This window comes from Trichechus manatus, unplaced genomic scaffold (genome assembly GCF_000243295.1).
Source record: "Trichechus manatus latirostris isolate Lorelei unplaced genomic scaffold, TriManLat1.0 scaffold00006, whole genome shotgun sequence".
Lineage (NCBI taxonomy): Eukaryota > Metazoa > Chordata > Mammalia > Sirenia > Trichechidae > Trichechus > Trichechus manatus.
This window is the reverse complement of record NW_004443942.1, coordinates 12,418,327-12,434,781: the sequence shown is the minus strand read 5'-3', so window position 1 is coordinate 12,434,781 and position 16,455 is coordinate 12,418,327. Positions and strand designations below refer to the sequence as shown.

General features: G+C 41.5%; 1 protein-coding gene across 3 annotated transcripts in view; it reads right to left on the bottom strand.

Annotated features, from left to right (window-relative positions):
- The window catches only part of HTATIP2 (HIV-1 Tat interactive protein 2), a 22,059-nt gene extending 6,842 nt beyond the window's left edge, over positions 1–15,217 (bottom strand). Inside the window, exons 1-3 of one of the 3 annotated variants that reach the window (XM_023737776.1) lie at positions 14,772–15,217; positions 13,863–14,105; positions 9,000–9,107 (exon numbers count right to left, since the gene is read on the bottom strand). In XM_023737776.1, the coding sequence (XP_023593544.1) occupies positions 9,000–9,107; positions 13,863–14,105; positions 14,772–14,777 (357 nt within the window). In that variant the 5' untranslated portion in view covers positions 14,778–15,217. Of the gene's footprint in view, positions 1–8,999; positions 9,108–13,862; positions 14,106–14,287; positions 14,519–14,771 lie in introns of those variants that run through there. The other 2 variants (XM_012557437.2, XM_023737772.1) reach the window with 2 other exon arrangements.
- Between the last annotated feature and the right edge of the window lie 1,238 nt (positions 15,218–16,455).

The following is a 16,455-nucleotide window of genomic DNA, read 5'->3' as shown; positions in this document are numbered from 1 at the left end:
TGGAAAAGGCAAGGAAATGGGTTCTCTGCTATAGCCTCCAGAAGAGAATGCAGCCCTGCCAGCACCTCGACTTGTGTCCATCAAAACCTATGTTAGACTTCCAACTGACACAGAACTATAAAATAATAAATTTGTGTTGTTTTAAGCCACTAAGCTTGTGGTAACTTGTTACAGCAGCAATAGGAAACTAACAAAGAATTCCATTTTAAAACAGGTCCATGTAATTTTTTTAACTTTTTATTGAAGTATATCATAAATATTGAAAAGCTTAATGAATTTTCATATGCTGAACATGCCTCTGTAACCAGCTCCCAGATCAAGAAACAGAATTCTGCCATTACCCAAAAGCCTCCCTTCTCATTACTCACAAGGAATTTTTAACTATATCCACTACCTGCAGGGCAGTCTTATTTTTCTGCCTTACTTCATGTAATAGAAACTCACCTCTTTACCCATGAGTCATCACCATCTCCTTTTGTATTGTATACTTAAAAAAAATTTTTTTTATCCTGTTTTCAGTGAGTTTACACAGCAAATTAGGTTCCCATTTGACAATTTCTATACAAATTGTTCAGTGATATTAGTTACAATTTTTCACAATGTGTCAACATTCTCTTTAATTACGTTCTAGTTTTTCCATTTCCAGTACTTCTAATTTCCCTGACCCCTTATCTTCTCATCTTTGCTTTAGAGTAACTGTTGACGTTTTGGTCTCATTTAGATGATTTTTTTAAAAATTTTTTTATTTAGCTTTATGTAAAAGTTTATAGAGCAAATCAGTTTCCCATTTGATAGTGTATACATAAAATGTTCCATGACATTGGTTGCATTTCCCTCAATGTGTCACCACTCTCCTCATTTCCGCCCTGGGTTCCCCATTTCGTCTGGATTTTCTACCCCTTCCTGCTTTCTCAGTTTTGCTTTTGGGCATATGTCCTTTTAATCTCATATAACTGATTGTTCTAAGGAACACGTTCCTCTTGGGTGTTATTGTTTATTTTATAGGCTTGTCTATTTGGCTGAAAGGTGGCATCTGGGAATGGCTCCAGTTCCAGGTTAGAAGGATGTCTTAGGGCCACAGTCTGAGGGGTTCCTCTAGTCTCTGTCAGACCAGTATGTCTGGTCTCTTTTGTGAATATGATTTTTTGTTCTATATTTTTCTCCTGCTCTGTTCAGGACCCTCTGTTGTGATCCCAGTCAGAGCAGTTGGTAGTGGTAGCTGGGCACTAGCTAGTTCTTCTGGTGTTGGAGTCATGTAGGCTGTGATTCATATGGTCCGTTAGTACTTTGGACTAACTGCTCCCTTGAGTCTTTAGTTTTCTTCACTCTCCTTTGCTCTGGATGGGAAGAAACCAATAGTTGTATCTTAGATGGCTGCTCTTAGAGGGCTCCTTGGACGTGAGAATGGTGAGACTTCCTCTCACGTACTTAGGACATGTTATCAGGAGGGACCAGTCCCTGGAGAAGGACATCATGCTTGGTAAGGTGGAGGGTCACTGAAAAAGAAGAAGACCCTCGATGAGATGGGTTGACACAGTGGCTGCAACAATGGGCTCAAACACAGCAAGGGTTGTAAGGACGGCACAGGACCGGGCAGTGTTTCATTCTGTTGCGCACAGGGTTGCTATGAGTTGGAACCAACTCGATAGCACCTAACAACAAACAAGATGGCCACTTGCAAGCTTTTAAGACCCCAGATGCTACTCACTAAAGTAGGATGTAGAACATTGTCTTTAGGAACTATGTTGTGCCAGCTGATGTAGATGTCCCCTGAGTCTATGGTCCTTCACCTTTGAGCCTAGGAACTTCGTCCCACAAGGTGCTTGGTTATGTCTAAGAGGTTTCCATGACTGTGCCCCTTGTGTGCTTTGTTGTCTGTATTAATATACATGCAGCACCTACAACTACGTATGTAGAAATATCCACAACCAAACGTATATCTGCAGGTGGGTGTATTCCCTTACACCCTCCCACACCTCTTTAGCATATCTATCTACCTATGTATCCATTTGGAGATCACTGTTTGTTAAACTATTGTTACAAGTTTGTCTGTTACAGTAATTATCGCAGTTGTCCTTTATTCTTGCATTCTCTTGGTATCTTCCTCTTGCCTTGGTCATGCTGTGCTGACTTCCTCCCTATTGTGTATTGCCTTTCCCTTCATCAATATCAACATGTCTTTTATCTAGTTAGTAATTTTCCCTCCCTTCCCCTCCCATCCCTTGTAACCATGAAAGAATTTTTCTTTCTGTGTGTAAACCTTGTTTTTTTTTTTAATAATAGTGGTCTCATACAGTATTTATCCTTTTGTGATTGACTTATTTCACTCAGCATAATGTTCTCCAAATTCATCCATGTTGTGAGACGTTTCGTGGATTCATTATTCTTTATCATTGCGTAGTATTCCCTTGTGTGTATGTACCACAGTTTATCCATTCATTTGTTGATGGGCACTTAGGTTGTTTCCATCTTTTTACTATTGTGAATAATGTGGCAATGAAGATGGGTGTGCATATATCTATTTGTGTCACGGTTCTTATTTCTTTAGGGTATATATCTAGGAGTGAGATTGCTGGATCATATGGTATTTCTATTTCTAGCTTTTTAAGGAAGCACCATACTGTTTTCCATAGTGGTTAGATCATTTTACATTCCCACCAGCAGTGTATAAGAGTTCCAATCTCCCCACAACCTTGCCAGCATTTGTTATTTTCTGTATTTTTTATTTTTATTTTTTGATTAGTGCCATTATCGTTGGGGTGAGATGGTATCTCTTTGTAGTTAGATGGTTTTTTAATGAAGCATCATACTTACAGGTAATATCCTTTATTTTGTGTGCCAATCTGTTATTTTGTGACCTCAGGGGATAGTTTTGGTTCAAGGTTTAAAGAGTATCTCAGGGCGGTAGTCTCAGGAAGTCCTTTAGTCTCAACTGGTCCAATAAATCTGTACTTTTTAATAATTTGAGTTATGTTCCGTGTTTTTCTCCCATTTTGTCATGGCCCATTTAGTGTGGCCCTGATCAGAATGGCCTGTAGTGGTAGCCGGGCAGTAGTTCTTCTGGTTTCAGGGTAGATGAGGCCATGGTTCGTGTAGACTATTTGAGCTGTTGACTAGGTTCTCCTTTGTGCCTTTGTTTTCCTTCTTTCTCTTTTGCTCCTGATGAGTAGAGACCAACAGTTGTATCTTAGATGGCTTCTCACAAGCTTTTAAGACCACAGACACTACTCACCTCACTAGGATGCAGAACATAAACTTTGTGAACTGTATTATGTTAACTGACTGAGTTGTCCCATGAGACTAAACTCCTAAGCCTTCAAACCCAGAAAAGTAATCTCACAAGGTGTTGGTTATGTCTGAGAAGTATCTGTAACTGTATTCTGTGAATATTTATGTGTGCACACACATATCTGTACATACAGATACTTCTATCTGTGTACCCATATGTACACACCTATACCTACCCATACACACGTGTGCCTATACATAGATATGTGACCATGCATTTGTTTTTTGGTTATTATTGATGTTGCTGCCAAATTATATATGTCATATTCTTTAGTACATACATTCTCTTCTCTTGTGCACTTCTTAGTGGCATTGTTTACTTTGGTCAAGCTGTGCTCATTACACCCACATTCAGTGCTATTGTGTTACATACTCTGAAATGCAGTCCTAAACATCTGACTCACCAACCTGCCTTACACACTGCTGTTCCTTTTTAAAATCAGTGTGAAGCAAACCAATTTTAATATTCAGCACATCCTGACAGAGAGGAGTGATTCTCCTCAGAACCATTCTCCAAACTGAGATTTTATGTATGCTGAAAGTTTGCCAGGAAAAATAATCCAAAACTTTGTAGGAAAATTCTAAAACACTGAAGGTTTTTCTTCCACTTCTATTTCTTCCCTTCACTCCAATTCACCAAGACTCTTAATAAGAGATTCATCATCTATAATAAAATTACATTGTAAACTAGTGAAATAAATTCTTTTAAAAAAATTTTTAGCACTATTGCTTGGAAGGATTATCATTGTTGTCTCCGTGAAAATGCTTTTTCTTTCATCAGCTTCTTTTTTTAAAAAAAAGGGAAAGATTCAGCCAATCGCAACTCTCTAGACCGACGCTGTCTCTCTCACTTAATCCAGGGCCAGTAAACGGATAATTTGATTAAACTGAGACTCTAATTTATTTGGCTTTAGTTCTGGATCCACCTCTCCGTAATAGAGTGCTGTCGTCTCCAATTGTTTGATGAAAATTAAAGTGACATAAATACCATGGGACTTTTTCAATCTGATTAGTCAGCTAAGGCACATCAATACCACCCCAGCCATCAGACGCTGGCGTCCTTCCTTTCACTGGCCTTGCTAACAACTGACAACCGCTCCTTGAAGGACGAGCACCCACGCTGCTGCAGAGACCCCCACACTTAGCCCATCATCCCTGCTCAATGGGCCCTGTTGACAAGGTGCCCATACCTTTCTCCATTGCTGTTCTCTGGACAAAGCTAAATATTGTTTTATTAGCAATCAATGGCTGTTAATCCAAAACGATTTCACAAATCCTCTGAGCCCTCAAGCTGATTATAAATCTGTGTATTTCCAAGCCCACTAAATTTCAAATTTCACTTCCCCCACCCTGATGCTTGGCCTTTTAGCTGGTGAATGAAACTCAAAAGCGAATGGGTCAACAGCTTTCAAGGACTCAGAAATCAAACTTAAATGTGGGTCCTGATGACTGACTCAGAGATAATCAACACACCGATTTTCTTTGGAGTGAAGAAGATTCCATTTATAGATAGAAGGGAGCTATCTTTAAAACCTTATTAATAAACAATAAAACCAACAAACAAACTATCCCATATTCAGGAAACACATTTTTCAGAAAAAAGTATTTAGTTTTCCTAACTATGTGGTAAGCAGCCCTGGTGGCACAGTGGTTAAGAATTTGGCTGCTAACCAAAAGGTTTGCAGTTGGAATCTACCAGCCGCTCCTTGGAAACCCTATGGGGCAGTTCTACTCTGTCCTGTAGGGTTGCTCAGAGTTGGAATCGACTCAACAGCATGAGTTTTAGCCATATTTCTGCTTCAAATTCTCTTCCACTCCTTTTTCAATTCAACCCTATAAATTAGTCCAGAAAACAGAGATGCTGACGAACAATAAATGGTATCATCTGAGACCCTACTTGTTTGTGTCCTGCAGGGCATCTCTGTTGCATTTAATGTACAGTGGCAGGAGCTTGATTTGGGTTAGAGAAAGAGCTCTGGATAGAAAAATAAAATCAAATGGATACTGAGGATTCCTGGGTCAATCTCAACATTCTCATTAAATGTTTCCATTTGAGGTATTCTTTATATTTCATAGAGTCAAAGAATTCTGCAGTTGGAAGGGCCCTCGGTGGCACCTCTCTCTCAGTATAGACAAGGAAGCAGTGACCCACAGAAGCTAACCAGAGTACCCAAGGTCCCACAGCTACCTGGTATCCAAACAGGGCTTATGATCTAGGTCTCTCAAACTAGCCAGGACCTTTCCAGTTCACAAGGCCCCTTCTAGACATCAAATAAACAGTAGGGATTAGAACAGGGGTTGGCAAAGATTTCCTGAAAAGGATCACACTGTACTTTCAGCTTTGCAGGCCATAAGCTTTTATTGCAAGTACTCATCTCTCCCATTATAGCAAAAAATCAGTCAGAGATAATACATAAAATAATGAGCATGGCTGTTTTATATTTAATACATAAAAAAGCTTTATTTATGGACACGAATTTGAATTTCTTATATTTTCATGTGTCATGAAATATTTGTCTTTTGATTTTTAAGAAAACATTTAAAAATACAAAAACATTCTTAGCTTGTAGGCCCTAAAAAACAAGCAGTGGAACTGTCTTTGGCTCACGGGCCATAGTTTGCAAACCCCACCCCCGGATTGGAAGAGTACATCATCAGAATCAGAAGCCATGAGATTCTAATGATGTATAATAAATGTTACAGTGGTGCATTAATCACATTACTAACATTGTTAACTTAATGGAATCCAAGAACCTGGACTGCTAGGGCCTTCTCCTAATAGGCAGGAGACAAATAAAGAGGTGAAACCACATCAAATCACCTCAAACTCACTAACCAGATCCCTCTCTTAATACAAATAGGGGGAGTGCAGTATTCTTAGTGGCATCTGTGAGTTTGTGCTTTTCACTCAGGGTCAGTGTAGATCTGGTTAGGAAAGGGCACTTCAACCCTCACTTGCACTCAAGTCACTCACTAAAGCAAGGTGAGAACCATCTGGGGCTACAGTATCTGGAAAACCAGCAGGTGAGGAGGGCTAAGACATCTCAGTGCTTCCTGAAAGCAGATCCAAAAAGAGCAGTGTTGGCTGCATCAGATCTCCTAAGGATTCTGCTAAAAATACAGATTCCAACCTCAGAGATTCTGAGAGATCTGGATAAGGGGCAAGTCAAGGAACTGCTGCATTGATTAGACAACTGTGGTCTGTGAATGTAAACAGAAAGATAAGCATCATCTAACCAGCTACTGCTAAAGGAACTGAAGAAAGCCAACGAACCGCTCTGTAGCACCAGTTTCAGCAGAAATCTGGGTACATTAAGATCATAGGGAAATAAGCTGGCTGCTCAAAAGATTTCAACACTGAGACAGAAACCCTGAATTCCTTGAAGTTTCTCTACTGGAAACTCAGACTGCTAAGGCAAAAATGTGGGATGTTTCAGATATAAAACAGGTACAGAATGACACTAGGCTTGCCGCTGGTTTTGTAGTACCCCTCTGATGAACCAACCACCTGCTGAACTCTTTTCTACACAGAGGGCTGCCGACCCACAATACTAGCTGGGGTGACCTTGGAAATCCATAATGCCCTTTCATATAACTATTGTTACCTATTCACTCATGAATTGTCATCTCTTCAAAATTGCCTAAAGTGATCACAACCTCCAAACTTTATACTGCACCCAACCTAAATTAGTTTCAGATTAAAAAAAAAAAAAAAAAAAAACTTTTTATGGAGGAAAAGTCAGGTTACTTTCTGTTGCTAATCTCTTAAGCCATTTAAGCCCCAAACGGTTTGCACACAGCTACTAATGGGATAGCTGGCAGTTCGAACCCAACCAGTGGTGCCGTGGAAGAAAGGCTTGGTGATCAGCTTCCGTAAAGATTACAGCCAAGAAAACCCTATGGAGCTCAATTCTACTCTGTAACACATGGGGTCACCATGAGTTGGAACCAACTCAGTGGCAATGAGTTGGTTTGGTTTTCATTTCTGAGATTATATTTGGCTTACCAGTCTATTCCTTTACTTATTACTTTTTATCTTTCAAACTGATTTTGAAGGAGAACAAAAGGGTGTTGAGTAGCCTAAGGGGTGGGGAACCATCCCCATTTTAAAAATATATTCTGAAAACAATATTCTGGATAGTGAAGACACCCAATTCCTGATTAAAATTGCATTACACAATTTAAATGGAACAAAGCAATTCGGACCTTCCCCTGGAGCGCTCCATAATGTGATTGGCCTTATGTCAGGAAATCAACTGCTCTATGCCTAATGCAGAATTTTTATTTTGCTGAGTCACCACACAAATCAGGTTGGCACCTGCGACAGTGAACCTGCAGTGTATTAGCACAAAAGTCTGTGTGCTTTTGGAGGGCATACCATTGTGTGCCTGGGACAGAAAAAGACTGCACTAGCTGCTGAGCAGGAAAATGTCCTTTTCTAGGAGAGGTTATGTGCCAGTTTCTGGGAGAGGCAAACTTCTCGATAATCTACACTCCCCAGCACAGAGCTCAAAGCCCAGCTGTGTTCCAGCGTAGGCATGCAGAACTACAGAGGATTTGGAAATGCATCCCTACTGAAAGCATAAATGGACTTCTTTGGATCACCAGGAACGGATAAGGAGGCCCAGGGAAATATATCTTAGCCTGACTCTTTGGTTGGTATAAACAAGTAGTTCTCAACCATGTGCTCCCTAATGATTATGATGCACGGCCCTGGTTTATAAACTACTGGTGAGCCCCCACGGCCAAATCGTGATCCTGCATATTTAATAGATATGTTCAGCTCCAGCAAGTAAATTCTGCCAAAGGGATAAACTATAGTGAAGGTATAAATAAGATATATTAATGCTTGCCGAGGATCTACGTAGTAAATGATGACTTCTAACTATGTAGCAAACTATGACTTTGGGACAGGGGCCGACTCACTTTAGAACATCATTAAAAAGAAAATAAAATGTGGGTTAGAACAGTTCTGCGTCACTACAGGCTGAATCATCGCTGGAGGCTGAGTCATTGCTGGAGGCTGGCTGAATCATGCCTCTGTGGTCTGATGTTCTATCCCAGAAGTTTAAAGCTTGGCATGAAAATAGGTTGAAGCAAATCACTCAAGTGAGGGAGAACAATTCAGGTTTAAAATATTTATAAATGGGGAAAAAAAGAGCTTACTGCTAACAGCACGAGCCAGTTGCTTTTGCTCAGATGTAATGGTTTGCCTTAGGAGTCCCTAGGTGGTGCAAAAGGTTAGCTGAAAAGCTGGTGGTTCAAGTCCACCCAAAGGCACCTCTGAAAAAAGGCCTGGCAATCTACTTCCAAAAAATCAGCCGTTGAAGACTATATGTAGTACAGTTATACTCTGACGCATATGGGGTCACCATGAGTCGGAATTGGCTTGATGGCAAATGGTGGTGGTGGTAATGGTTTGTCTTAGTCAGAGGATACAGTGACAGCAGTATTTGCAAGAAGAAGACTGTATATATACTTAACGATGTCTCCAGCCCTCAGGCCTGAACTCAAGGATTTCCTTGAAGGAAAGACAACAAACTTTTCAGTACTATTCAAAGTACAGTAAGGTTAGGGCAGCACATGGAATTTTAAACAATAAGAACTTATTTACAAGTAAGCACTGCAGCAGGCACACAGAAAAAGAGTAAGCAAGAAAGGAATCGTTGACATTACTGGTCAGCAAGAAGAAAAAAGGGTTTCTTCCTTACCGCCCCGGCTTTTTTTTTGGTAGTGCCCAGGCAACAGAATCCAACATCGTGACCTTGGAAGGCAGACGCATAGTCATCCAACTTTTCAAAGTCCACCACTTCTTGGTTCTAGACAACAAGGAGATAGTTGTATATAACTTAATGTTATTAAAAGATAGACAAAACATCACTCTAGGTTTAAAGAATAAATTACAAAGCCATAATCTGGGCCATACAATCTTGATTCCAGAAATAGTCCTGTTGTTGTAGTTGTTAGGTGCCGCTGAGCCAGTTCCGACTCATAGCAACCCTATGTACAACAAAACCCTGCCCGATTCACACCACCCTCACAGTCATTGCTATCTTTAAGCCAACTGTTGCAGCCATTATGTCAATCCATCTCGTTGAGGGTCTTCCTCTTTTTCACTGACCCTCTACTTTCCAAGCATGATGTCCTTTTCCAAGGACTGATCCTTCCTGATTACATGTCCAAAGTACGTGAGATAGGCCTCACCATCCTTGCTTCTAAGGAGCATTCTGGCTGTACTTTTTACGAAACAGATGCGTTTGTTCTTCTGGGAGTCCACGGTATAGTCAATATTCTTCACCAACACCATACTTGAAAGGCATCAATTCTTCTTCAGTCTTCCTTATTTACTGTCCAGCTTTCGCATGCATATGAATCAACTGAAAATACCATGGCTTGGGTCGGGCGCACCTTAGTGCACAAAGTAACATCTTTGTGCTTTTTAAAACTTGAAAGAGGTCTTCTGCAGCAGATTTGCTCAGTGCACTCAACATCGTTTGATTTCTTGACTGCTACTTCCATGGGTGTTGACTGTAGATCTAAGTAAAATGAAATCCTTGACAGCTACTTCCATGGGTGTTGACTGTAGATCTAAGTAAAATGAAATCCTTGACAGCTTCAATATTTTCTCCGTTTATCATGAAGTTGCTTATTGGTTCAGTTGTTAGAATTTTTGTTTTATTTATGTTGAGGTATAATCCATACTGAAGGGTGTACAGTCTTTGATCTTCATCAGCAAGTACTTCAAGTTCTCTTCACTTTCAGCAAGCAAGGTTGTGTCATCTGCGTATCACAGGTTGTTTAGTGAGTCTTCCTCCAATCCTGATACCACTTTCTTCTTCATATAGTCCAGCTTCTCGGATTATATGCTCAACATACAGATTGAATTAAGTATGGTAAAACGATACAACCCTGATGCACACCTTTCCTGACTTTAAACCATGCACTATCCCCTTGTTCCTGCCTCTTGGTATATGTACAGGTTCTGCATGAGCACAATCAAGTGCTCTGGAATTCCCATTCTTCGCAATGTTATCCATAATTTGTCATGATCCACATAGTCTAATGCCTTTGCATAGTCAATACAACACAGGTAGATGTCTTTCTGGTACTGTCTGCTTTCAGCCAAGATCCATCTGACATCAGCAACGATATCCCTCATTCTACGTCCTCTTCTAAGTCTGGCTTGAACTTCCAGCGGTTCCCTGTAGATGTACTGCTACAAATGTTTCTGAATGATCTTCAGCAAAATTTTACTTGCGTGTGATATTAATGATATTGTTTGATAATTTCCGCATTCTGTTGGAACACCTTTCTTTGGAACAGACATAAATATGGATCTCTTCCAGTTGGTTGGCCAGTAGCTGCCTTCCAAATTTCTTGGCACCGATGAGTGAGCGCTTCTGGCACTTCAGTCGTTTGTTGAAACATCTCAATTGGTATTCCATCAGTTTCTGGAGCCTTGTTTTTCACTCATGCCTTCAGTGCAGCCTGGACTTCTTCCTTCAGTACCACCGGTTGTTGAGCATATGCTACCTCCTGAAACGGTTGAACATCAACCAATTCTTTTTGGTACAGTTACTCTGTGTATTCATTCTATCTTCTTTTGATGCTTCCTGCATTGTTTAATATTTTGGCTATAGGATCCTTTAGTATTGCAACTCGAGGATAAATTTTTTCTTCAGGTCTTTCAGCTTGAGAAATGCCGAGCATGTTCTTCCCTTTTGGTTTTCTAACTCCAGGTCTTTGCACATTTCATTAATACTTTACTTTGTCGTCTTGAGCTGCCCTTTGAAATCTTCTGTTCAGCTCTTTCACTTCATCATTTTTCCTTTTGCTTTAGCTACTCTACGTTCAAGAGCAAGTTTCAGAGTCTCTTCTGACATCCATTTCGGTTTTTGTTTTCTTTTGTCTTTTTAATGAACTTTTCCTTCCTTCATGTATGATATCCTTGATGTCATCCCGTAACTCATCTGGTCTTTGGTCATTAGTGTTCAATGTGTCAAATCTATTCCTGAGATGGTCTCTAAATTCAGGTGGGATATCCTCAAGGTCATATTTTGGCTCTCATGGACTTGTTTTTTCTTCAGCTTCAACTTGCATATAAGCAGTTGATGGTCTGTTCCACAGTTGGCCCCTGGCCTTGTTCTGACTGATATTGAGCTTTTCCATCATCTCTTTCCACAGATGTAGTCGATTTGATTCCTGTGTATTCTACCTGCCAAGGTCCATGTGTATAGTCATGCTTTATGTTGTTTAAAAAAGGTATTTGCAATGAATAAATCATTGGTCTTGCAAAGTTCTATCATGCAATCTCCAGCATCTTTTTTATTACCAAGTCCATATTTTCCAAATACCGACCTTTCTTCATCGTTTCCGACTGTTTCCCATTCCAATCACCAGTAATTATCAATGCATCTTGATTGTATAGTTGATCAATTTTAGACTGCAGAAGCTGGTAAAAATCTTCAATTTCTTTATCTTTGGCATTGTTGGTTGATGTGTAAATTTGAATAATAGTCACATTAACTGGTCTTCCTTGTAGGCATGTGTATACTATCCTATCACTGACAGCATTGTACTTCAGGATGGGTCTTGCTTGACATGTTCTTTTTGACAGTGAATGTGATGCCATTTCCCTTCAATTTGTCACTCCTGACATAGTAGACCATATGATTGTCGGATTCAAAATGGCCAATACCAGTCCATTTCACATCAAGGTTACAGAGACCTATAACCTTGAACAATTCACTCAACCACTTTTTTTCATTTACCTGCCCACTCCACACCAATGTCCGTGAATCTGAAAATGCTGACAGGTCTATCCACTTAACATCAAATTTTGCAATCTCACTTTCTCCCACTAAGAAGCAATTAAACCTGAATTAAAAATCAACAATGCACTTATAGGCCCATGATACAAATAACTGAACTAGGGGTGATCTAGATTTCTAAAGTAAGTTTAAGTATAAATTTCTCTCTGGAAAAATAAAAAACTTTTCTGTATCTTATCAGGAAGAAGCCAATATGGTATAATGTGGGGGAAAGGGATGGTGTTTGGAATGTCAAACACTTAGGTTCAAATCTTGGCCCTGCAACTTACTAGCCATGTAATCATGGCAAAGTCTTTTATCATATGCCTCAGTTTTTGCAGTTATAAAACTGTGGATGATAACTTTTCCTTCAGGCCAATCCATGGATCACCTGCATTAGAATCAACCAGGGGGTGCTTGATATCCCCTGGTCCCACCTGAATACTTCTGAATCAGAATTTGCACTTTTAACAGATTTTCATGCACGTTGAAATTTAGAAACCTTCACCTAACCTTGTAAGTTTTTTGGGAGAATTGAAGAAGAAAATTTATGAAAGGTTCCTATCACCCAGGAGTTCAAATAAAATGTTGCTTTCCTTCTCTACCATCAGCTCTGTACACAATTTCCTGGCACTGTACACAATGCTGAAGAAAAACAGCTTTTCACAAAGTGCCCAGTCAAAAGATATGCCACCAAAACTTAACTCTCAACGCATGGGACTCAGTTTCACTTTCTAATTATCAGGAGTATCTGACATGACCCATGAAGCTAGACTATGAAAAAGACAAATTATCTACTCAACAGGCAAATCCTGATAGGCCAAAGACATATATGCAAAATGACATGCACATGGAACTGCAGGAATTACAAAACATCTTTTTGCATGACCATTTGTTTTTTGGAATGTTCCTCCTCTGAAACCTGTGGGACCAAGTTCAGTAGTTACAATGTCTCAGGATCGCACCATATTGTTTAATTTGCTGCAGTTCACAGATAACAGTTTAAAGGGAGAAAGGAATCTATCTACATGAAGCTCAGACTCAGCTGCTAACAGAAAAATTGGACGTTTGAGTCCACCCAGAGGTACCTTGGAAGAAAGGCCTGACAATTTACTTATTAGAAAAAATCCATTTAAAACCCTATGGAGCACAGTTGCACTTTGACACACATGGGATCTCCATGAATTGGAGTCAACTCAATTTTTTTTTTAATCACCAGATCAAAGTCTGGTGTATCATCTGCTTAACCATGAAAGCATAATTTACAATGAGGAAAATATTCCTGTTACAGACAGAAGTCCTGGGAAGTACGGCAAGGCAAATTCTTTTAAGTGAATAACTCCACCTTTCACTGTCACAGGCCTTTCCCACATCTGCAATTTCAGATTCACAGACAACATTAGTGTGGAGTGGGCAAGTAAACAAAACAAAGCGGTTGAGCAAATTGCCTAAGGTTATAGAACTGTTTGTAGAATCAAGACTGTATGGCCCTGAAAACAGTGCTCTTTTGTGTCTAGCCAGCCCCCATACTGCCTAGGCCCCCTTTATAAGGGTCTAGACAGGGAGAAGGGCTTCAAACAAGGCCACATGGTGATGTGATGAGGCAGACCTGGGCCTACATCTGGAACTCCAGCTTCCAGTCAGGGCTCTCATAGACCAATCCTGCACAAATTCTGACCACCTGCGGGTACCTCCACCACTGGCCTTTACACATGAAATACGTTCCCCCGCAGAATCACTTGGGGTCCCAGCTCAAACACTCACCACATTTTTATAAGCTTCCTCCTCAAAGGTGAGCTTCCTCCGGCCAATGAGCGTGACTTTGGAAAACAGGCTTTGCTCCAGTATTTCTTTTACGAGCACTTTGCCGGTTTCCCCGCTGGCCCCCAGAATAAAGACAGACTTATTCTGCATCCTGAAGTCTTCCTGAAGGTTAGGTAGCGTCTCTGCCATCGACGGGTTGTTAAAGGACGGCCCGTCCTCACCCCGGGAACAAGGGTTGTTGACCTGTTTGGGAGGAAGACATTGTTATTCTCCAGTCCGGTACCAGGAGAAAGTGCCGAGTCACCGCGGGCGGGGCAGGCGCCGTGGCGATCCTCCGCACCTGAGCCAACCCACACATTAGAAGGGGCCAGGACAGGAAGGCGTGCCCAGGTGTCATAAATAGAAGGATCCACGAGGCCCCTTACCCCACGAAGCCTCCGGGTTCGGCTCATCAGGACCCACCTCCTCCGCCCACAAGAGTCGGGGAGGCGGTTCCCTGGAGCCAGCCCCCGACCCCGAATCCTCCTGCCGCAGCAGAAGCAAGGCGGCCACCAGAGCCGTCACAGCCGCGGCAATCAGCCCCGCGCCGCCGGGCATCTGGGCAGCCCGCCTTCTCTGCGGCTTCTCGCCTCTCGCCCCAGCCGGCAGGCGCCCCTCCTCCGGTCTGCCGAGGGGCGGGAGGCAGTGACGCCCGCGCCCACCTGGCCTAGTCTTGCGGGTGACTTCGTCGCGTGCTGCCTCCCCCCGCGCAGGGAGGCGGGGCCGGGCAGAGGCTGCGGCGCCGCGAAGCGGGCGTAAGAACAGCCGCCTGGCTAGGTATCCAGCGCTAAGGTCTCTTCCTAAACGTTGGGAAGCTCTAGGGTCCTCTCCCCGGCAATCTTCTTAACACACTACCTGGGCTGAACTCACCCACATCCAAGGCTTCAGCCAGTGCACTTCCCCAGACTTCCATCTTCCCTGACACCCCAGACCTCGATTTTCAATTGTGTGTTGGCCGTCTTCTTCTAAACTCACTCCATCAAAAAAACGGAACCTCACCACCCCAAACCGGAACAAAACAAAACCAGCCCTTTGGCTCCCTTGGGGTCACTATATAAACACACACACATCTTTCACCCTTCCTTTCTCAAGTCAGAAATCCGCCTGTGCCCTTTGACTCTTCTCTCCTTCCGTTTCCACATTCCAGATTCCCGTCGTTCTATCTGCCTTCAAATATTTCTCTCATGCTCTTTATTTTTAATGGCCGCTGCCACTGGTGTAATTCCAGCTCTCACTATATTTCTCATGGGTTTGTACTACAGATTAGTAAATAAACACAAGTAAACCCGTTCCTACCTTGCTTACTGGTTAATCTGCCCCTGCTCATCGGTATAACTGGTCTCCCTGCCCAGGCATACTAACCACTGAATGTGCTAAATACAATGCTGAGTGCTTTACATACAACCTTTCAATTTTCGTAAATCTCCTATGAAGTAAGTAATACTATAATCCTCGTTTTGCAGGTAAGAAAACTGAAGTTCAGAGAGAAGAGACACTAGCTTTGAGAGAATCAACCGCTATTATTAATAATTTTTATATCATCATTAATTATTCCATTTCAGGGAAATAGAATGAAAGTTCCTGCTTAAGTCTAACTAAGACTCTGAAATATCCAAACCTATTTATCCAGCTGCAGGATAGCCTTCCATCCAAAGTCTACTTGCAGTAGTCTAAAGAGCTTCTTGGGAGAAAATGCACTCAGAAAAGAAGAATCCAGGCACGCAAGTTCAAACCAAAAAAAGAGATTTAGTCATTAGAAAGGAGGGTGATTCAAAGACAATGTGGTATTTGTCACTTGCATTTACCTCCTGACCTGTATTACTTTCCAATGGGTGCATGTAAGAGTCCTGTGGTGAGCAGGGGGGACTTGAAAAACTGAAACACTCTTTCAGTAAAGAAGACATTGGGGAAGAAGCAGCACTGCTTGGAGAGCCCCTCTGAATAAAGAGGAGGTGAAAGAGTATGCTTTCTTCTCCCAAAGGGAACTAACTTCCTGCAGCTTTAACCTCTCAGGAAATTCAGAGCCTTGGCCTCAGGAAGGCAGAGAGAGAGAGATCAATGAAAGAAGTTTTGCCAAATAACACATGTGAGACACACTTCCAAAAAACATACACATGTATTTACAGGGGGTTGTGTGAATATCTACGAGTAATAGCCGAAGGAAATTCAAGCTGACAAGGGAAATTATAGGCTTGTGAAGACTGGGAAAACACAGGTAACAGGTTATTTTACAATTCCTGACATGAGCTCTGGTTAGAGTAACATGCAGAGCGAGAAAACAGAAGTTTGGTCTGTAAGGGTGAATGCGTGTGTGTGTTTACAATGCAGAAAATAAATCCGATTCTCCTTTATATTTTCTCAACTCTTGAATGTGTGCTTGACCAATGCACAAAACTAAATTTCAATTTCAGTTTCACATCCCTCACAACGCTTGGAAGCATCAGAACTTTAAGTTGAGGCTACAAAGCACTAGAGGGCGCCGGAGAAGGTGGAACTGCTTTATTTTCTTGGGGAACCATTCAGTGCTGGAAAATCCCCTCTGGTCTTCACATAT